At 33.0% G+C, this 24,361-nt stretch overlaps 1 protein-coding gene across 3 annotated transcripts in view; it reads right to left on the bottom strand.

Annotated features, from left to right (window-relative positions):
- Positions 1 to 1,121: 1,121 nt before the first annotated feature.
- Positions 1,122 to 24,361, bottom strand: part of alpha-Man-Ia (alpha-Mannosidase class I a) — a 41,510-nt gene continuing 18,270 nt past the window's right edge. Inside the window, exons 1-10 of one of the 3 annotated variants that reach the window (XM_066282982.1) lie at positions 12,655 to 12,824; positions 12,135 to 12,508; positions 8,318 to 8,536; positions 6,130 to 6,309; positions 5,867 to 6,080; positions 5,591 to 5,815; positions 5,396 to 5,534; positions 5,197 to 5,341; positions 5,016 to 5,132; positions 1,122 to 3,988 (exon numbers count right to left, since the gene is read on the bottom strand). In XM_066282982.1, coding sequence (XP_066139079.1) covers positions 3,866 to 3,988; positions 5,016 to 5,132; positions 5,197 to 5,341; positions 5,396 to 5,534; positions 5,591 to 5,815; positions 5,867 to 6,080; positions 6,130 to 6,309; positions 8,318 to 8,536; positions 12,135 to 12,508; positions 12,655 to 12,670 — 1,752 coding nt within the window. In that variant the 5' untranslated portion in view covers positions 12,671 to 12,824 and the 3' untranslated portion in view covers positions 1,122 to 3,865. Of the gene's footprint in view, positions 3,989 to 5,015; positions 5,133 to 5,196; positions 5,342 to 5,395; positions 5,535 to 5,590; positions 5,816 to 5,866; positions 6,081 to 6,129; positions 6,310 to 8,317; positions 8,537 to 12,134; positions 12,509 to 12,654; positions 12,825 to 24,361 lie in introns of those variants that run through there. The other 2 variants (XR_010732166.1, XM_066282981.1) reach the window with 2 other exon arrangements.

The following is a 24,361-nucleotide window of genomic DNA, read 5'->3' as shown; positions in this document are numbered from 1 at the left end:
GACATAAAAACCGATATATTATCACCTTAACACCTTTTCGAAATATTATTTAAAAATTGTCCTAAGCCCCCCGCATCCTTTTCTGGATAATCTCATTTACAAATTGCTTTATAATATTTTACAATTATATTATTCTAACTATTTACTCCTTAAAAACTATCAACAAATACTATGTACAGAAACGAACATGTTTATAGTTACTGCTAGGGAACCCATTGTCCAAATTTCCTGAAGCGTTTTGTAGTATCTACATTCATCCATAATTATTTTAGATACCGCAATAGGGTTCGATGATTGTTACTAAAATATCGATTGTTTTATAAAGATATGAGTACATATGAAATTATTTTGGAAGATTTTGAATTTATTCATTCAGTCTTTTGAAGAAAATCGAAGTTGCTGTGTCGCATTGTGAGGTGTATGTTAATAAATTAGTTTTGGGAATTTTAAGATCAAGATTTCAACATTGCTAATTATTTACTGGCATTGTTATTAGTGAGAAGACCGACTAGTGTTATTATATGTTCCGGTGCTGGTGGTCCTACTCACAATAATTGTTTGGTTTGGCTATTTACATACAACTTAAACATGAATACAAAGAGAGAAACATTGCTAAAGACTTGTAAGCAAGTAAAAACAGATTGGAATGTAGCAGTAAATGTCATGCCACGTATGATGAGTTTATCTACAGCATTAGCATCGCTCTTAGTATCGATGGTTGTTGATTTACTGAGCATACGGAATATGATACTCATCGCACAGAAAAAAATGAGTATCTCATAGTAAGAAAAAGCTTTATACTGGTTTGAAGTAGAGGTGATACTTGTTTATAACTATGCGAACCTTTAGTCTGGAATAACCAAATGCGGTACTTAACTGGCAAAATAGATATACTCACCATTATAGAGGATAAGTGAGAGAAGAATGGTATAACTAATTTTTAAAATTTTTACCTTGAACTACTGATGAGCAGATCCAACCAGCACCGATATTATGACAAGGCTGATCCGCCTACGCTCTATGTGCCACCAAATACGTAAAGAAAAATAAAACATATTGCAACTGGTTGATCTTACGATTTCCCAGCAGAATTTATTTCAAACTATGCATTAGTCAATCAGTTGTTTCAAAACAATATTTGGAGACAGACATACTCACCAAAAAGAACGAAGAACAGTGTTATGAACATTTAAGGTTTTTATCTTGGCCCTTATAGTAAAGACTTCTACATGAAAGAAGTGACCAGTCCAGATGTTCTATAAACACACCACTTCTTATTCAAATCACCGAGGACGTCATTTTTTCTATCTGCTGAAGATAAACAAAAAGCGAATGAAACCACAAAAAACATGTACATGAACTGCACTACCCCGAAGGATATATTTGCCTGAAGAAGTCAATGGAATATTGATCGAAGAATTGTGTGGATGTAATTTAGCGTACTTAAAAGGTTGCAACTTGAAGAATGTCGTCGACGAGATCCTAAATAACTGTCACAAAAACTAAACTTATTAATATTGATTAAGTCAATTGGGCATGGAATCCATTACATTCAATAAATAATTGGCTCTCCAAATATATGCCTATGGCATATAATAATAATAATATTAATAATATACTCAAGAAATATTTTTTTTAAACATCTCACCCAACAACCCTTAGAGTTACCCCATATCCCATACCACCCCAAACACTACATAACAGCCACAAACTCACGCACTAGATTCAACCAAACGATCTTGAACGCTTACTGATTAGAGCAACGCACAACAATCTAACTACGCTAACGCTATTGAGCCAGAAGTCCCATAGTGTATTTATTAACCTGACATTGAATATCGATTAGCAGAGCAATATTTTAGGCGGTGCTGCTAAGTTTATACCACACAGGAAGTGATAGTTATTGCAACCATATAGGGCAACTATACACAAAACGCCATTTGTATGTAATAAAATGTTGATGTTTTCAACTTTTTACAACCTTAATTATGGATTATGTCGAGCTTCAATATAATACAATAATGCATTCGAGGTTACGGAAAACAGATTTAGTGAAAACTTCATTGGCAAACTGCAAAATAAACAGATAGCGACGTTTCTACGGGAGAAAATGATGGACTGCACAAAAAAATAAAGCGAAACGGGCCATAGTCAGTATTACCAATAATTGGTTGGTTGGGAACATTCGCAGGACGGAAAAAATATTGAGTTGCGATCAACAAAATTCAATTTGGACAATTTTGGCACAGTTATTTTAAGACATAAAACTTAAAGAACTTTTTTGTCTGAAACCTTCAAACGCATTCACTCGTACCTATCACTGCAATCTAACCGGGGATGGTGGATCTACTCTTCAATCGTCAGTTGAAACTTATGCCGCAGGAAAATACAATTGACTTATTAGATGATTTTAACTCGGGCGATCCGAAGAAAAATACATGTAGTTAATTTGTGAAACTTGTGGATGTAGTTCTCCCTCGGTGGCGGGCTACTCACTGAATGCCAGTTGAGCCTTCACCACTGAAACAGGCAAATCGTATTACTGTTCAACAGTGGAAACAATAAGTAAATTTTGGCTTGAAAAGCAAGTTCAAATATTGTTCAAAATCTCCACCAAAAAATATGTCAGACCTCAGAAGAGTAGCTACAGGATATCTCGTCAAAAACGGAATACGACCACATTTTAAAATTTCTTCACACAATTAGGAAAATCTAATATTTATACTTTTCTCCGCCAAATCCAATATGAACAAATGAAATTAAACCAAAAAAAGTTATGACTATTTGATTGAATAATTGAATTTTGTACCAACTATATTGAAACCAATAACCAATAACTTTTTTCAGAAAATCTAGCAGAAAATGAGTTCCATGTTGAAGGATTTATCTTTAAAAATATGTTACCATTTCATGAATTTCTGAATCTTATAGTACTGTAACAAACATATCAAAACTCATTCTGACAATCATTTTTTAAACATTTCAGGCTTCAGTATTTTTTAATCGTCAATTCTTTACTTAAGGGAGAAAAGCACATAGTCTTGGGTTTCCTGACCCTACTATGAAAGATTTAAAAAATTGCACTATTCAGATTCTTAATGGGATAAACTATCTACGCATTCTACACTTGAATCAATAAATTTTCTAGTTCGAAGAGCATTTGTGTAGAAAGGAAGATGCAAAAAGGCCCCGCACATTAAACCTATTAAATAGGAAAATTAGCTACACATAAAGTTGATGCTTCATTCGTCACTTCAAATATATACATAAATTACTACTCTTTAATTTACTAATACTTCACAACTCTCGTAGTTAACGCATGTCAGTTGCCAAATTAATAATACATGTATAATAAAACATAAAAGCGGTTTATGTCAAAATAACGAAGTTTTCCTTGGTGCAAGATTGTCAAGTACACTGACATTAACCAGCTCAACAATCTTCATTAACTTCGCATGTTCATACACGGAAGGTAAGCGAAATAATACGTCACCAAATCTCGACCTTGACACACAAATTAACTTATATACGATTTATATCACTTAAATCCGTCATAATCTCACACTATTTACTAATTTCACATTCTTCGCATAATAATTATATGTAGTGTAGTCAATAATAAACACTTATGTTTTCTTAGAAAATAGGTCTAGTTATTTACATGAATCTCATGGTGTTGTCAGCGCAATCCAAAATGATGAAAAAGAGCAACTTTTACGCTCAACTGGACTTTAAAACCAACTTTTTCCATCATTTTTTGCTGCTTTTTGGTTATCTATACCTGAAGGAATCGTTGGCGTTGCCGTACGCACTTTGCTCCATAACGGAGGGTGTCAGGAAAAGACATTTGAATATTGACTAGACTTTAAGCGACTGCTTCCCGATAAAAAGGGTTTGTACCCTTTATGGGAAAGGGGTGCGCCTCTGTGTTGAACACCCATTGGTCCAGCGGGTAATAGTCCTCATCGGAGAATAGTAAGTACAAGTACTGAAATAAAGATAAAAATTATTGTTTATTTTAAAATGAGATTTACAAATTTGTTATGCTACCGAAGTTGATATTGTTATAAAACATGTGCGTTTTTTTTTTTACAAAATGAGATTCTGAAATCAAGATTGCTTTAAAATCAAAGGTTCTAAAACTTCAAATATTCACAAACATTGAGCTCTTTTTCAAGACTTTTCAACATTTTCTGGACTATTTGCATTCTTTCAAAATTTGAATACACCGCAACCAAAATGGGACAATTGCCTCATTTCAAAATACACAACATTCGGAGTGAGTTTCATTACACCACAGGAAGGATTCTGAAATTTTTAGACTGAACCACTCAAAAGTTTCTTTTTCAAGATTTAGAAATTCACTTCGCTACTGACCTTACAAAATTTTAAAAGTCCACACATTTTTCTATAAAATGTAGAAATTATACATTAATTACATCAGAATCACAGGAATGGGGAGGAGAAGGGGCTACGGTAATCTGTAAGACTAAGAATTATACAGCATCCATTTCAAGATTTTGAGAGTTGTTATGTCACTAATGACACATTTTCAAGTTCTGTAGGTTTTTCTATCAAATTTGAAAATTAGAACATGGTAGTTTCAAAATTAAAGGAGTAGAGGTGGATTCTGAAATTTACAACATTAAATTTGCTGAAAAATGTGACAATTGTAATCTCGTTACTTCAGAAATCACAATCATAATGAAGAAAATCCTGGGACATATAAAATTTCAAAATGCTCGTCACAACCTTTTTTTCAGCAAAAGCCGATAGAATGTGTCTATTATGATTTTGAAATTTTTGGCAAACTATCGACGTAGCGAAGGAAATTTTAATGAATTTCCATAACCAATTACTCTTAGAAACATGCTGCCCCACTGATTTGAAAATGTATACACACACATATACAATATCTATATACACGGTGATCCAAAGCACATTTTCACAAGCTAAAACTTAGATATAAAACTAAACTAAAATAAAGGAAATGAAATATTTAAAGAAACTCTAACCTTTAGTGTTTCGGCTAATAAGAAGCTCTGTTGCACGTCGTCCTGCTGCGGCTCCTCAGAGTAGACATTCTTAATACCCGTATAACCACCGGGAACTCTGCAGTGCTTTTCTAATGCCTGCATAAGCCAAAAAAAACCAAGTTCAAAAACTAAGTTCCAACTAGAAAGTTCTAGGATCTACCTGCACAGCTTCCCAGCCCCAGTCTCTATATTTCTCATCTTTGGTTAATCTGTACAAATAAAAGTACGACTCTATCGTCTCAGGCCGTAAAATGTAGTACTTTTCCGAACTTTTTAAAGCTCTGGCTTCTGCCCCTTCGGAAAACCTAACGGGAACAAAAATTGTCTTAAAGTGAAAATGCTGTGAGCATTGAAAGTACCTAAATGCTTCTGGTCCTAGTTTCGTATAAGACCTGTCGTAAGACTCATGACAAGTGTTTGTTAGTTGTTTGGCTATATCCATATATTTGGAAGAGTGGTCGTCTTTCAGAGTTTTGGAGGCCAAAGCAAACATTCCCCCTAAATAAAAAATGAACGTCAAATAATTATGTTTAAAAGCGCAGTAATAAACAAACCCGAAAAGCAGGCCAAATGGTCCATTTTGTGTTCGACCCTCTCAAACTTTAATTCGGCAAAATAGCTTAAACCAGCCGGAGAAACATGTAGCATATGTTTCAGCACTGCCTCCATGGCCTCATCGAACAATTGCCTAGCCTCATTGTCTTCTTTTCCCGAAAGTAACCAAGATTTTAACAAATATTCAAAGTAACTATCACCCAAAGCTCCCATGGACATGTGATCTACAAAATTTAGGTTACTTTTAGATTCAAATTTCCTTAAATACCACACACGTTGTCCCCATTTTCCGCTTCTTGGGTTTAAATAATTGGGATATAGTCCGTTTGGCTTCTCAAGCTCCTTCAGCACCTCTCTGATTTTATCAACTTTATTCCTGTAAATCGTTTTCCCAGTTACATCACTGAGGTACGCGAATTCCAGATGTAAAGTACCGAATTCGGCCAAAATGCTTGAACCGCCGCTTGCCCAGCCATAGTTCTTGCTGGACTACAATTCACGATCAGACATGCTTTAAAATGCGGTGACAAATACTTACTCCAGTCTTGAAGTTCACCAGGGCATTAGGTATGCCCGTGGGAGTATTAAATGCGGGCAAAAGTTTATCTGCGATTAGTTGAGCTTTGTCCCGAAACATGACTTCGCCGGTTAAAGCGTAACAAGTTAATAGACCACCGACGAATCGAATGTTGACTTCGAAGACTGACACATCTGCCACCTATAATTCAGGGGGAATATACTTAACATTTTCATCTATTGCTAAACAGTGACGAGAAACATAGCAAATATTTAAAAAAATGGTTGTAATTCGGTGATAAATTCAACATCCCTTAATGCCATGTACAGTCTTTACCATACACTACGATTTCTTTTCTTTTTTTGTCTTGAAGTAAATCCAGAACTCTTTTGTACACACTTCTTGTTTTTGAAAGTTTTGTATATTAATAAAGTACTTTAATTCGAGTGAAACACGTCAACAAGTTTTCTTCGCTTTGAACAAGACATCTAGAACGATTAATTTTGTGGTACACGCATCTATAACATAATAATAGCGAATATGTCAAGTGTTATTCATTGATGAAGATTGAGTTAGCCTGTATATTTCGACATTCTCTATGTTTCTATAGTCAATCCTTCTATTTAATCTAATTAACAGCAATCCTGCAAGCATTTTCGAGAATCAGGTTAGTTCAGCGATTAGAAATATGCAGAGTATCTTAAGTTCTAATAACTAATGATGTTAACATCTAACTACGTAGTTAACACCGACCTAAGCCGATCTGCATATGTTAAAGAACTCTCATTTTAACGAAATATTGTAAAAATTCTTTCATTGCGACACCTTATTGGGAACGAATAGTTTTTGAAACTTTAAAAATGAGACCTAATTGTTGATGATTACGTTGGGAAACATATTTTTCTTTACTTCAACTGATTCATCCTATAATATGATATTTTTTAAATGTTTTTCACTGCTTTTCACTAAATTTAAAATCTCAAAGAATTCATTACAAAAATTCTATATTTATAAATAGATAATTTAAGGAACTTATGAACATATCCAGACGGGAGTATATAAATCTGAAGAAATCAGAGGAAAATGTCATCTTAGCATTACGCTTTTCGAAAATTTTCAGTAGCTCTCATACAGGAGGTGCGCCACTGCCTTTCAATACCTTTAGAACAGCAAAAAATTCTCTACTTTCTTTGAGACTTAAATTTATATTTTCAGAAATTTAAGTTAGCACTAAAATTAGGGTTTCACAGACCGTGGGAAGCAGGTTTTAACAATCTATCATTATGAAATAGTCAGAACAAACATGACTTTACAAGAGATTTACCAGAGACTCACATACCGTGGGAAACCGAGTTTAATTAGGAACCGTGGCAAAAAGGCATTTTATTATATGCAATATACCAAGTGCATCGTAACCTATCAATATTATAAGGCAACCTGCATTAATGCAATTGGGATGATAACAGTACCAGCAAAGCATATTGGTATAAAATTATTTTAATTTTCACCGTATTTGTTATGTATATGATAAAATATGACAATGATAAATCAATATCTATTGCTGTGTTTACAACTAATAAGTCATAACGAAATACCAAATTTGTAGTGACGAACAGATGGTAAATGAAATTCTCATGAAATAAGGAAATGGTGAATATTGTGCAGTTAAAAACAGAAATTTCTTAATTAAATTCAGTCTCAAAAAACTGCTTCTCAGCTTTTCAGTTCGATAAAAATTCAAAGATGGAGCCAAACAGAAAGAAAACATTTTAAATTTTGATTTATGTAGGAGAAGCACACGACTGCATGAATTCTGTTACTGTCTTAAACAACTATCTGAGTATTGAAATTCAATCTTCATCAATATTAGGGATTACAATCTCGTGTTTGCAATTAATTAGTAACTTAGGATTCCATATGAATTTAAAGCATAAAGGCGAATAAAATTACGCCTCATTTAGAGCGATTAAGCTCCCATAAATTATCACCAAAAAGCTGAACCAGCCTTAAGCCACAACCATAGCAAAATACACAAAAAGTGCCTCGTAACGTTTCACCGATTTATGTATTTCCGCTTAAACGAAACCTGGGAACGAATCGAAAGGATGCGTTTTAAATACTTGCTCAGTAAAGCGTTAAAAAGCCATCTAGTTAAAAGTCGTGGAACGTGGTTTGGTCAACTAAAACTACCAAAAAACTGGCCACTTACCACTGCATCGACGTCGAGCTCTTTGGCGACCCAATCTCTCGCCTGCTTAAACTCTTCGTTTAAGCCCATTATATACAGAGTGTCTATGCCATCCAGAATCGAAGCTCCTAATGGTTGACTACCGAATAAACTTCCAGTATGTGCACGCTTGGAAATTGGTCGCAGCTCGTTCTTGCCCCATGCGTAGAGAACGTAGTTGTCCCAGGCATGCTTCATCATCTGAAACCGAGAAAAAGAGTTGTAAAAAGCAGCAAAAAGCATTTTGAGGGTTTGTCGCTAAATAAATTTTCCAACTGTAACTCGAAGTGAATTGACAAAAATATCCAGACTCTAAATGAAATTTGAGGGGGTGTATTGACAACACAGCATTCACTCCAACAAGCGTTGTCGATGTTTGGTTAAAGTAGCTCAGTTTGCTTAATTTCTGATTTGTAAATTTTCAAAACTTCATGGAGATTTAAGAAGGAAATTGTAATTTTTCAACATCTGAAATATACGTATTAGAAGCTTTAGACACACTAAGAATAATTCAGAAACCTAAATCTGAAATACTTCAGATCTTAACATTGTGAGACAAACTTTTAGTTGAAAATCGATTTTAAGACCTAAATATGAAGTTCTTAACTCGTCAAATACATAAAAGTCTAAAATCTACTAGAAAACTCCCAAGGGACATAGAGAACTGATTCTTGCAAAACATCAATGGCAACTCTCTACAATCTAAAATTCTGGGATTTCATTCCTTTGGAAAGTGTGAGACCAGAATCTCGAATTTTAAACACAAATACTTAAATTTTTGATACTCAAAATACACTCGAAGTCGGCCATAACGAATCTGGTTTATAACGAACGGTCGGTTTTAACGAACTAAATGTTAAAAATGTATAAAGCGTTTATTTGATGACGAGTAATTCTTGTTAAATAAAAATACCATCCTGAAGAATTTATTAGGCTAGTTTTAGGGTGCTTTTTGTTGGGATGATCTCTACACCGGGAATTTCTATGTTTAATGATTCGTAATTGATTTTGCACGATTTTAGATTTTAGACAGCAAAAGGAACTTGTTGATCAAGGTTGCGAAGAAGACATACCATTGTCAGAGTTGATTAAGAAGCATAATAATGTTGATCTAGAAGAGTATATCAAAATGGATAACAATTTGCTAACAACCGATTTTCAACAAGCTATATAGCTATATTGAAAGACATCCTCTCATTAAAAACTAAATGCAAAATAAAATAACTGACTACTTTACAGTATAAAATAAATAGTATGTTTGATTGTAGTATTAATATGATGTACTACATGGGTATTACATGGATACAAATAAAAGAGAAGTGTTTTTTGTCTTTTTTTTCTTTGAACTGGTATATAAGTCTTAACTATGTATATACAAATTTACAAAAAAATCAACACGTGAGAATTTTTAAAGCATACATAATATATATATATATATATATATATATATATATATATATATATATATATATATGTATACATATTAACTTGAATCGGACATAACGCACGCCCGGCTATAACGAGCATAATCTCTGATCTCGAGTTTGCTACAACCTAGTTGGAGGTGTAGCAAACTTGTCTAGACCAAAAACTTGCATATGAAGCGTTTTAGAGAATATTCTAACTCGATTATGAGAATTTTCTGAGCACTGCTAAATTAAAAAAAAAAAACTAAAAAATATCCAGGGGGCCCCTGAAATGATTGCTAAATGATTTGATCGATTTTCACTCATTTTATAACTAAGACTTACTAAATAAATTGACGTGTTCTGACGTAGGCGGTAACTTTTTTTAATGCGTAGAAATATTAAGAATGGTGTCTGGTTCGTCAATAAAAGGTCGTATTTTTCCTACTCCCTGTATGAATGACTGCAATTTTTTGTCTACCCTTAGTTAATTATATATCGAAACTTTTTGCTTTTGTAGAACTTTCGCCAGACATACAGTTACGCTATAAAAACATATTTACGACGCCTTGGAGTTCATCATTGTTGTTTCGTTCCAACAAAAACATGAATAAAGTTTTAATTTGAAATAACTACCAATTTAGTTCGAGTTCTATAACAAATATTCAGAATATTAAATGTTTTCCTTAATACATAAATAAATCCATTTCAAAAAATTAATCTGCACTTTGGGCATCGTATAGGACTTTTTTAACGTTGTTTTCACAACGATGATGAATTGCGAAGTGCCGTAAATTGCTTTTTTGTAGAGAGAGTGTAGGTCTGGCGAACGTTTTAGAACAGACAAAAAAGTTTCAAAATAAAGTCAGTTAGTGGAAAACAAAAATTGAAAGTCAGTTATCAAGGGGTAACGAATATATAAACTTTTATTTATGAATCACGCGGTATTTTTAATATTTTCACGCATAAAAATATCCCGCTTATGCTAAAAAACGGCAATGTAGTAATGTATGTAATAACCCTTAGTTCTAAAAAACGACATTAATTTGAGAACTTTGGTGCACTGTAGTGGTAAAACGAAGCAACGTTGAATATAGGTAAGTTTGTCTAGGAGCAAACTTACCTATATCAAACTGCAAAAAAAAGAAGGTATTCCAATACCTTCTTTTTTGGATACGGATTTTTGGGTCAACGGGTGTACTGTCAATTCAGAGACACTCTGCACATCATAACTTGCCAACCTCCATGTGACAGAGAACAGATCTAGATTCTAAAAGCGTCCTTTTTCGAGGTACAGGATCTGTTAGATATCTATTTTTTAAGCTCTTCTTACAAGGAAAAATCGGTATGGGTTGATGTGAGTTTGAAAATGAATATCTTGTTAAGGTTAAAGGATACAATCAGTTAAGATTGGTTCCAGTTTTAAGTTTAAACTATCATTAATTGTGGGGAAAAATCAGTGCTGATTGAAGTTATATTATCCATATTTTGAGGATTAAAATGCCATCACTTGAGGTTCTAAATATCGGTTTTATTTATATGCATCAGTTTGCATTAAAATATTAAAAATCTCGTTGAAAAAGTGTAGAAACATCCAGCAAATCTTGAGAGTTCCGAGGTTAGTTTTGCTTTAATTTAGTCTATAAATATCAGTTCTTCTCTATGTGTTTTTGCATTAAATTGGTTGAGGTTGGTTGGGTTTATTTTGAATGGGTATGTTAAGGTACGTCTTATATTAAAATTACGCTAATCTTCGGGGAAAAGATCAATGGTTGTTGAGGTGGTCGTTTCGACATAAATTGCCCACTTATCTCCACGAAGAGGACTAATTGTGGATAGGGTCGGACTTAGGATTATATTACGTTACAATTAAGGAAAAAGATCGGGCTACAGTAAAGCAAAAAACGACAAGATTAGTTTAAGTCAAGGTGAACTAATGCGAATTTTGGGGGTTTTAGGTTGGTAGGGTTCGACAATTGGTATTAAGGGAAAACTGTTATAGAAGCAGTTCCTATGGACAATTATTCATTGTTTATATATTTTTTTCCCATAAAATAGGCAAGTTACATTTCCCCAAGAAAAGGATATTAAAGCTCAATAAATGTAGAATTGTTATACAGCGATTAACATTCTCATAGTAAAAAAACTTTCAAGGGGTTTCGAAGGACGTTTTTGAAAGTTTCTATGTCTCTCACAGACATTTCTTTTACCTGAAACAGCCATTTAGTAAGTAAGCACTTTATAAACCCGGCATTTAATGGAAACGGAAACCAACTGCCGCAACTAATGTAATTTCGCGCATTTGAAGTGGTTTACGACTTGTTGCCACTGCCAAGAAAGTGAAAAGGAACAAGCACTTAAAAAAACTACAGGATCAATTATAAATTAAATACCTCTTTCACTTTCAGTTTTCTTTCCTCGGTTGATGTAATCGTTGCTAGGCTCAGATCACCCGTTTCTGTCGTCGAAGTAATTTCTTCAACTTTATCCCCATTATAAGTCTCCCAAGAATCGTAATTAATCTCCCCTACGTCTGAATTATTCAACGGGGATAAAGATTCATTCACAGAGGGATGCAAAACAATTGAGGAATACTTGTCAGAATCTTCCAGGATAATGTCGGAACTTGTAGATACGGTGACCAATTTCCTCATGAGGGGGGATCCTCTAATGAGGGTGGTATTGACCTGTGATTCTGAGGTTGCTCTAGAATGTCTGCTTAAGTAGACTGCAGTGTAGGCCAAGACCATAACGCCTGCCATGCCACCTATTGTCAACGGGTTGATGTAAGGCCAAATGAGGATATATAGGGCGATTTGAGGAAAATGCCTTAATCAAGGAAGATGGGTAATAAAATATAAATGTTGTGGCATCTTCTTCAATCAACCCTCGACGAAAATCTTCTCAAATTACCTCCCAATTTATACATTTTGCACTGAAACACTGCACCAAATCAAGTTCAAAGTTTCGCAATTCACTTCAATGTTGCTTAAATCTCCTTTCATTCAATGAAGATTTTCCGGAAGAGTAAAAGACGCGCTTGAGACCGCGACCAATTGAAGAATAACTGAACACACAGTCGGTTGATGTTAAAGAACCGGCCATCTGCTTATCAGAGAGTTTTCGAAATGAATGATTGCACATGTTATTGAAGGGATTTTGAATTAAAAACTACAGCTGGAAAGGCAATGATAATAACGTCGGATAATATAATTATTAACAAACAACGAGATTTAACGCATATTTGGTAGGTACCTCAACATACCCATAAAAACAATCCATTCTCTTTGCTGAACGATGCCCAATAGTGGTTTATCTTATCTATATAAGTGATTCTTTTATAATGGTGTAAGTCAGTAGCGTTTAAACCAATTAATTTCGAACCGATGTGTAAATACATTGGGTAGATAAAATGTCAAGGCACTTCTGCTTGAACTAAATACCCAAAATGGAGCAGTTAATATCGTGGGTCTGCTAAGGTTATATTATTATTAAAATTATTATTTTATTATTATTATTATAATTATTATTATATAGGTTTATTTACAATGTTGATAAATTGGTACTTTAGCCACGTTTTTAGTTATGAAAATGTGCTAAAATTTACACTTAATATCGTGGATCAGAACAGAGATTCGGCAATATAACAATTCTTTTGGTCATTTTTTTTTAGCACGGTGACTAAAAGATATTTTAGATATGAGTTACACTGAAATTTAAATTTGAAATATACCCGGCATGAATTTAAATTAACTATAGAGTTAAATTAAACACTCCATTTGGCATTTAGTAAAAACAAAAAATTTTAAAACAGTGATGTAAGAATTCTCTAGATATTCATATTTAAAACAAACATTCGTACAATGAAATCTTATTATGTTATTAATTCATCTTCAACGGAAATTAAATTGAATTTATGGCGAATGTATTAAAACGGAGTTTAATTCGATAACAAAAATTGAAACTCTCTAATACATTTTGCTCATAAGCGGTGATGCAAAGGGAGGAGTGGAATTACTAATATTATACAATAGGTAATTTGTGAAACGGACTTTAAATTTAAATTATTAATGTTACATTTAACATCTGGCTAGTTTCCACAGAAAAGAAAAAACCTGACTAACACTAAGGCAATTTTTCAAATTTTCTACGGAAATTATTTTGCAGTCAAAGTTAAGAATACATTAATAAATTTAAAATACCTTAAACGATTTAAGGGCTTTGTGTGGTTAACGCCTTTGTGCAATGGAGGAGTATTTGTTAATTATAAAGTTACTTTAAAAGAGAATATCCCTATTGTAAAACCCTTGTCAAAGCAATCACCAGGCAAATTAAATGAAGTTTGTTGTTTATAAATAATTTAAAATTGACTTTTTTTCTCATATTTTTTTATTCTTGCTTCTAACACCTTAGATACAATCATTAAAATACTTCTATAAATCAAGGATTAACAGGACTATTTCTGCTCTTATTACATACAGGGTTTCCCATTTAAAACAGACCATCTGAAATATCGTGAATGGATTTTTTTTTCGGAAAACCCCGAGACGCGTCAATTTTATTAAGGGAGATATTTTTAGATCATAAATTTGTGGATGTAGTCATCCCTCTACAGAGAATGGCACGGGGGGTAAAGTGACAGATCAAATCAAAGGTATTTTAATTCTCTTTACTAGTATGCTAAAATTTTTTCTTCCGCCTTTAAATATTATTTTATAAAAACGTTTTAAGACATCGGTGAAATAAATCGAAAAAAAAAAAAAAATTCAATAATGTTTTGTTTAATTAAGAGTTCAAATTGCGACCTATTTACATCCATACAATAATAAAGTCTTCTTTTAACCTGTTCCCGAACATTTTATAGGATTTTGGGAGTTATTTCATTACAAGATATCGCTATTCGGTGGCGAAGATCTTCTAAAGAGGTAGCTTTTGTTTCATATGTAACAGTTTTTATGTGACTTGATAAGAAAAATTCCAATGGCCCCCAAAATCAGACAATCTTGGGGGTTATTCAATTCATTTTTTTCTATCTGATTACCTGACGGGTGAATCTTATCTCAATTTGCTTCGAGACTTCATTTATCCTTATATTTTGAAAACGAGAATCAAATCCTAGAGAATGATGTATCTTTACAACAGGATGGCATTCCGCCATACTATGCAATTTCTATGCGTAACTTTTTGGGTCAACATTTTTCCGATCACTGGATTAGTAGAAGAAGTTTCATTAAATGATCCCTAAGATTGCCATTGGAATTTTTTTTATCAAGTCATGTAAAAACTTTTGTTTATAAAACGAAATCTATCTTTGTAGAAGATCTTCGCCATCGAATAGTGATGGTATGTGACGAAATAACTTCCAAAACGCTACAAAATGTTGTGGAAAAGGTGAACAAAGACTTCATTATTGTATGGAAGTAACTAGGTCGCAATTTGAACACTTAATTAAATAAAACACTATTTAATTTTTTTTTTTCGATTTATTTCACCGATGTTTTAAAACGTTTTTTTTAAATAATATTTAAAGGCGGAAGAAAAAAATTTCAGCATACTAGTAAAGAAAATTAAAATACCTTTGATTTGATGTGTCACTTGACCCCCCGTGCTATTAGATAGATTCTTGAAGTGGTTGCCATCCTGTTCAGGGGGATGACCCTACACCCACGAATTTATGATCTAAAAATGTCCCCTTTAGTAAAATTGACATGTGTCGGTGTTATGCGAAAAAAAAAAATTCAAGATATGTCAGATGGGCTGTTTTAAATAGGCCACCTTGTAAATATACAATTATAGGGTTTAGTGGTCACTGAAGGAGAATTTAAGTTGTTAAATTGACTTAAAAATATTTAAAACTTTTTAAAAAATACGCATTCTTTGTTTGAATCCTGTATATCCCTAGGGGGCATGAATCAAATTCAAGCCATTACTTCTGAGTTAGTAAAAGCAGCATTCATTCATTGAATATCTCGGAATCTGAAGAAAAACTTGTGCATAAATTTTATTGAAAATGAAAGAAAATATTAATATTATAAACTTAATTTTGCTTATTGCATCAGAGAGACGAATTCAATTAAATAAAATTCTTAATTTTCGATTTGCTAAAAGCAACTTCATGCTATCAGAGATTAAAAATGTTACATGAGAGTGAACAGTCAGGTAATATTTTCCGCTTTAGTGCCCAAATTAATTTTTTAAATTTTGTGAGTTGTAGCCTGTCTCTTCATGTCCTCAGCATGCCATGTACATACTATGTGTTATCATCTTTATCGCGGCTAATTATTATATACAGGGTGTCCGTTTTATAAACTCAACCATGGGGATATCGGTTATTTGAAGAGATACGAGGTCGTTGAAATTAGGGCAAAGTTGCTTATTTTCGAGCTTTGTAAGATGCCGTTTGAAAAATTATAAAATTTTGATTACTTCGGGAAATATCTGGGAAAATACGAAATTTCCAAAAAAGGGTTTAATTTTTTTCTGGACTCATTTGAAGAGATAATTGAAAATGACTGACACATTTTAGTTGTCACTTTTTCTCCTCGACAACATGACAGTGTGAAATTTGGAATCCGACGTTTCGATTTTCCGGAACCATCATCAATATTATTTTTTCTTATGGGCGCCAGTGAACCTTTCTTGGACCGTCTAAAAACTGGTGATGAAAAGTGGATCACGTATGAAAACATTGTAAGGAAAAGAGCGTACTGTAATCCCGGATAACTTACTCTCTCCACTCCTAAATCTGGATTGAGCCTTAAAAAGCGAATGCTGTGTATATGGGACATCCAAGGACTAATCCATTACGAGCTTTTGAAACCCATTGAAGAGTTCAATTCGGAGAAATACTGCTGACAAATGGATGAGTTAAAGAAAGTACCTCAAGAAAAGAGGCCGGCAATGTTCAACAGGAAACAAATCGTATTGCATCACGACAATGCCAGACTACATGCAGCATTGGCGATCCGCCAGAAAATCGTAGAGCTAGGCTGGGAAATTCTCTCACATCCACCATACTCCCCAGACCTTGCACCCTCTGATTTTTATCTGTTCCTTTCTTTGCAAAATTTTTGGCAGAAAAAAAGTTCAAAAATGAAGATGTCAAAATAGCACTTCTTGAGTTTTTTGTCTACAAAGACAAGGCGTTCTGAAAAAATGGGATTTATAAGTTGCCATCACGCTGGAAAGAAGTCATAAACAATAATGGAAATTATATTGTACAATAAATATTGTTAGATAGATCAAAAATTGCATAATTTTCTTTTTCTTCATAAACGGACAGAACTTTCCGGTCTACCTAATATATATAATTTTTTAGCGTTAGCCCAGTATGTTTATGGTTGCATACAATTCTCTGATGTTTTGGTATTAATAAATTATAGCGTTTCAGTTCTGATACAAATTGAGAATGTGTCGAAACGTTGGTCTTCTGTTAAATGATATGAGATGTTCATTGTCTTATACCTACTTTCATTGCTACTTATTTAAGATAGTTTCGCTGGAGATCCAGAAGCCAGAAAATGATCTGCCTTTATTTCATTATTTCTAAGGAAACTCTACACTTGGTACACTTACACACTCCATCGTTTCCTTACTTATCGAGCATTTCTTAGATTGCACAAGGAAATTGATTACTTCTCAAAAAGTGTATTTACACGTAGGGGAACATCTGCAACTTCTGGATAACATGTGAGATTTTTGAAATTTCTGGAATTTTTTTTGGGTTTTACTATAGAATTTCCAAGAAACTTTTCCATTGTTGGATGAGATTTAGTAGATTCTTGGTGGGAGTTTTTACCTGTCAGAAAATGTGTGTATTTCTTTAGAGTTTCTAAAAGTCTTGGGGCTTATTCGAGACCATCAAATGGTAGGTAGAATTATAAAGGTTATTTATTTAATTCTCTAAATCTCTAAATTTTTGTAGAACACGTTTTTAAACATGTGTACTGATAGATTAGCCTATTTATTGCTCTTATCAATTTTTATTTGTTTTAATTTGTTGCAGTAAATCGAATAACTCTATACCTACTCATAGTGTCAAATCTCAATTAATCTAAAACGGTTCAATTCCCACGAGAAATCGCCTCGATCAAAGATTCCCATACATTTCACACGCTTTAAAACTACAGTTCTGTCGAGTCAGATACAATTTAACTTTGCATGCGATGTCACTTCTGGATGCAATAAAAACTATTCAAGATTAGATCACTGAGTCATGAAATTGAGACAATAAACAATGGAGAGACCTAAGAATAAAAATAAATCTCCTTGAAGATAAAATAGCATATTGCCTCGATTTTAACAGTATCAATCATGATGTTTTTGAGAATTTTAAGTGCAAAAATCTGGGAATATATTAAAACTAAATTGAAAGGATCATGATTAAGACGATTTGTTCAAGAACACGTTATTCAAATATATCTATTTTTTTAATTTAAAGCTGACTTCATAATAAGCTTTTATGAAGCTTTCAAAATAGCATCCGGTGGAATTATCAGTCGAGTACCGGCTTCTATATTCGCGGTCAACAATAATTAGCAAATACGACAAAACTGGACGCCATTAACGATTAATGAATGAATTATTTAATTTTTTATTACCACCTACCAGTCTTATATCAACTCCAGTTTTGCATACGGATATGGCGTGCTAAATGATGTGGACGGAAATTTATAAGCAGGAGCAGGTTAAAAGCTCTTAGAACCACCTACTATAAAGTTGCCAATTTTGATTACATTTGTTTGTAGAGCCATGAATTACTTATATTCTTTTAACTGGAGATAGCAAAAAAAAATTAAAAATCAAAATCATGATAAAGTGAACGGGTGGAAACATGAACATTGAGACAATTGGAAGGAAAAACAAAGAGCAATGAAGGTAAAATAAATCGAACTCGATTAAGGATGGCGGAACTGAAAACAGCAATATATGGGGTAGAAAATTCCAAAAGTTATCAGAGAAATACTATAAAAATGACAACAATTGAAAAAATATCTGGAAATTTTTTAAAAATAGGAGAAAACTGGGTTCTTGGTTGCCACAATAACAACAAAACGAAGAGTACTGAAAAAGTGCATGAAAACCATAGAAATTTTAGGAAATAAAGAGAGAGAAAAATACACCAAAAACAAATGTAAAAGTAAGAAATATTAGTAAAAAGGATTAAAATTGGTGCGAGGCTTGAAGACCAGGTTGACGAAAATGTTATCAAAAATAGGTAAAAGATAATTCGACTGAGAAAGAAAAACAGAAAACGAAATGTGTATTATTAAATTCAGTATTTCCACAAGAGGCTGAAACAGTACAATTGGACATTCACGCACCGATAAATCAAGTTGTAGAACTGGAGAAAAAAAATTTAACAAGAATAAGTTTGGGCAAAATGGCCTTAAAACTACACCTATAAAAAAAATGTTAACTGCTTCAAGAAGAAAAATAATAATTTTGTAATTTTATTGCTAGACAGAAGAAGAAAGGGAGAAAGGTTAATATTTAAAATATGATTAAATTCAGCTGAATAAGGGAATAGACATTAGAAAAAATATTATAAAAGAAAAATGAATAACGACATAGAAAAATACAATAAAATTGGGAGAAGTGAATTGAAATCGTGGAGGGTAACAAAGATTCAAAAACAAACTACGAAACAAGTTAATAATGGATATACTTTACCGCCGAAGTAAGGGCGAAAGTTGAGTTAAAACTTCATAATTAGAACGTTATTTCGCACCAGACAATATAAATCATCGATATGAATGAAAATTACTGAAACATGGAGTTATCAAAACACTGTGAAATTTGAACAAGGCCCCTTCCTGAGAATAGGCTTAAGATCAGATTATAAAGGATAAGCAAAGGCAGATAAGAGAACTTACTTGTAGAAGAAAAAGCCAACAAAACTGAATGAAGCAAACATAGAGAAAAAAAATATAAAAGCAAATTCGAAAAAGTGGAAAAAACTTCATTATTTGAATAGAAAAGATTGAAAATAGATAAATAGAATAAATATAACAATAAAAATGAAGACTAGTGAAACAGGAAATTGATGGAAAAACAACTAAATTGGAGGGGAGTTGTACAAGATAATTCATTGGAAAAGGAACATGACAAAATCCGAGGTAGGTGACACTAAGATCTGACGATTAGGCCCAAAATGCCTTATACCAATGTTGAGTGTTTCAAAATACAGGGTGTAACATGTAAATTTTATTTTTAAATTCCCGATTAACGCTTAAAGGTTTCATAGTTTCAACACTAAAATTAGTATACTTAGGTTTTGTAAGGTGCCAAGGAAGAATTTTAATCTAATTTTTACGTAGCTCATAGAAGGCGACAGTTACAATCCACCGTTTCGATATATTTGGTCCTATTTTTTGTGAATAAACCAAAGGTTAAATTCTATTCAATATAATGAAAAAGTATTTATCTTTATTCATAAACGGTATTTTCGTTTAATCCTGATATCTTTCTTCGTTTACAAGATTTTTACCCATAAGCTAATTCGTGCAGTACCATTTCATATTCTTAATTATACAATAAAGAATAATAAAAAATAATTAATGAAAAAGTTTCATCTTTAAGTCATTAAAGTAAATGAAAGGCTATCAACAAATGAAAATTAAGTCTTATTATAAAATCCATTTGAGCAAAAATACAAATCATAGCGCGCATCTCACTAAAGGATAAGTTATTATGCCTTGGCATTGCAATTTTAAATTAAATTGCAACTTTTTGCTGAAAAAGAACAACTGACAAGAAAATAGTCTAATTACTTTGACAAGCTAAAGTAATAATTGTTAAGCTACGTGTTGCTATACGAGTGAACCACAACAACCATCATTTTTGAGGATTTGAAATGGTACGATTTGAATCAGCTTATGGGCAATAATTTTGCAAACAAAGGGCAACATAGCAATTACACGAAAATACATTTTTTGATTGAAAATAGGCGCTTTTTCGTTATATTGAATAAAATTTGACCTTAGTGGCACTAAAAGAAATATGACTAAATACACCGAAGCCATAGATTGTAACTGGCGTTCGCTAGAAACTGCGAAAAAATTATATCAAAATTCTTATTTAGCATCTTACAAAACCTAAGTATACTAGTTTTGGTCTTGATGTTATGAAAACACTAGAAGTTATTAAGGAAATTTAAAATATAGATTCAGCCTTTAACATCCTGTAATTCTGAAACACGCAACATTAGTATGAAGTATGTTGTATCTAATCGTTATTAGTTAGTATTCCCCATCTCCGGTTTTGCTATGTCCCATTCTTAATGAATTAACCTGTATATAATGACAACAAAAAAAATTAAAACAAGCTTGATAAAAAGGTAAGAAGAACACTGCAGACGAGGGGATGTTTATGTGGGAAGAATGAAGACCTAAGAAGTGAGAAACGATAAAAACAGCTAATAATTCTCAAATAAATTGTCGTTTTTGATTTTTTTTTGTTAAAAATCAAAATTTGAGAAATATTTTATTCGAAGTATTACCAGAGCCTGGCCATGAATGGCGCCATCTAACACAAAATCAAAAAAATATTGAAAACCTGGACGAAAGAATTGTAATTCAAATTACAAAGAAATTGAACTCTTATCATCAGCAGGAGACAGGTAGCAAAGATAACTATGATGAGATTTCTTTTCAGTTTTCATATGTATCATAAGTGTGTGTATTTTAAACAACTTATAATTTTGGTTTTATTTCTTTTATATGTGTTCAGATTTTGGTGTCTGTTAGATTTTACGCTACCTTCTAATTTTGAATACGAATAAAAACTATTTAAAAGTGATGATACAAAAACGATAACTTCAGGCAAAAAGTCTATAGGCGGTAAAAACCAATACCACACAACAAACTTTAGCACGATGACATCTACTGATACTCAAGACAAAAGCGATGGCATTTCAGTTCTGGTCATTACCCGTCAAGTCGATTTCTTTTCAGATCGTATACCTAGAACTGCTCCAAGCTACAGACCTACAGGATAACCAGTACCATGTAACCGTGTCTAAGTGAAGATAAAGCGTTCGTGACCATCTAATCGCTTCCTGAATCGCCTTCAGGAATGCGACTGTTAACATTGATTTAACGTTAAATTAGTATTCTTTCTTTAAAGTTATTTTTAACGTTTATCATTTTACAGATAATTTAATAATAATAAAAAAACAATATTATACATCTTTAAGCATATAGTGATAAGTAATAATTACCAAAGACACGCGCCTTGCTCGTGGGGTTTTCGCTACAATTTCTTGTGATTAGTGACCCGAAACTGCCGACTAATCCCAATGGGTTATCTTGTGATATTGCATCAGGTTATTCTGGACACGCTTATAGTGGCGTGTTCTGACATGACATGATGTTGTTTGCTGTTTTCATTTACAAACAATTTGGTAATAAGGATGTTTTAATAGTCAAATAATAAACACACATGGTTACTCGTAGTATCAAGGCTAGTTTGGTTAGAATTATCCTTAACATCGCGCAAGAACGGGTGGTGTGATGTATTACATACGACATTACGCAAGATTCTGGAGATCTTATAGGAAAGTGGAGCGAAAGTCACAGAGTTCGTAACTATTTGTAAAAAAAAATTTTAATCGGAGAATGCTGAACAGGGAATTCAAACAACATAATGAGAAGTTATTCTGTTTCACCAAAAAGCTGGAAAAGACAAATGGGCAACTCAGGCTGATTTATTACAAGAAACATGCTGAAGACAAGCATTTAGAGGCCAAAAGGGCAATATTAAAATAAACTAATAATAGTACGAGCAATTTACGTAGAAATGATAAGAAAGAAAACAAGATTCGACAGATAAAAAATCTTAACAAGAAAGATGTCATAATTCAACAATTGATATGAATCAGAATCAAAAACTAAAATCCGACATAAGCGAGTAAAACAGAGATTTGCATAAAAATTATAAAAAATATACAAAACTTTCATGACAAAGACAGGAAAGATCTAATAGAGATAACTAGAAACAAACAAATTTAATGCATTACAAATTGAAAGATCACCTTGATGCAGAATCGATAATCCGGCATTATGAAAAAAAATTAAACGCATTAAAATGAACTGAACAAAACTGATCTCAAGATAAACGTGACAGGATCATAAATAAAAAAATAGCTGCTTTCAGTTCTCCCTGTATACCTATTAATTACACATATTGATATTTAATTGTTCCTCAAATAATTAACTTGTTGAGAATCACTTTGGTGGCCCCACCCAATATCAAAGATCGATTAATTCGAGGGATCTTTGACAGACAGGTATTTAACGGAAATTTGAGTACCCTCAACCTTATCATGGACAGAAAATCGTTCTGAAAAGCCAAGAATGACCTGCTTTGAAAACCACACAGTATTTAAATGTATTTTGTCCTAGTTTTCTGTTTTACTTATAACATCCAAAGAAATAGTTTATTTTTGAGTTGTGTGCATCGAATCAACATACTTTAAATGACAATGAACTGTTATCGCTCGAAAAAATATACAAACGGGTAATTAGAAAACGTGTTAAAAAGCGAGCTAAAAATATATTAATTTATACTTTATGAAGTTCTTTTACAGTTATAAAGAACCGATAAGTGTAAAACAGACACGCAACTATAAAACCGATACATTTGTACCTACTTCATCAGTTATCTACATCTTCGCTATATGTACATGCGTGTGTGGTTGCAACTTGGACATGTTGTTTGTGTAGATACATACGTTGAAGTTATTGATGGATTGATGATCTCTGCTATATTACTCATAGTGGCGGATAAGAAAATCGGCTGATTTGTATTTTTCTTGTCGGTATCTTGTTGTTTGTTAATGAAATGGCGCCTCATTTAAAAGCGTCTTTTAGATTTCTCATTATATTCTCATTACATTGATTGATCATTTGTAGCCCCTAAGTTATAGCAATTTCTCTCCATGTCATTGAAGATATTCAATGATTTTATTTATTGTTTACGAGTCTGTAGTTTGGCACGAATATGGCTGACATTTAAAGCTGACCGCACACACCTTCATGTTTCTTCTGGTACTAAAACAAAGAACGTACCAAGCACCACGTCGAATTCTTGAGGCATTCCTAAGTGGTAAAAAAGTAAAAAGAAAAAGTACCACTACAGAGATGCGAGATCCCGCTCTGGCGCCCAAAGTCGTCCGGCCTGCTTAAGATTTATTGGTCAGGTCGCGTAATTTGTCCGTATTGGCGACTTCTTGTCAACTTTTCGCTTTCTTAATCATATTCAACGAATGAAAAAGGGTTCGATAATTCCGACGGGAACCACAAATACACTTGAGCGAGTTTCATGGTGGTCAAAGCGTAGAAATGGCGTCGGCAGACTGTGAATACGACTAATTTACTCTTCACCGGTTTCCGAATATGGCTGACAAACACTTAAGAGTCCTTGAGATAAGTTTCTGTTTAAATTTACGAGCATTTCAACCTATTTTCATATTCTTTTCTTCTTTGTCTGCATTGTCCAACATGATCAACGTTATTTTTGACGACTCAACCTCTTAGATTGTGTCTCAATCTCAGTTTAACCAGATATTCCCACAATTTGATACATTTTTAACTCACACAATTTTTTTATCCAAATTTTG

The sequence above is a fragment of the Euwallacea fornicatus genome, chromosome 6 (genome assembly GCF_040115645.1).
Source record: "Euwallacea fornicatus isolate EFF26 chromosome 6, ASM4011564v1, whole genome shotgun sequence".
Taxonomy (NCBI): Eukaryota; Metazoa; Arthropoda; class Insecta; order Coleoptera; family Curculionidae; genus Euwallacea; species Euwallacea fornicatus.
This window is presented reverse-complemented; position numbering and strand designations above follow the sequence as displayed.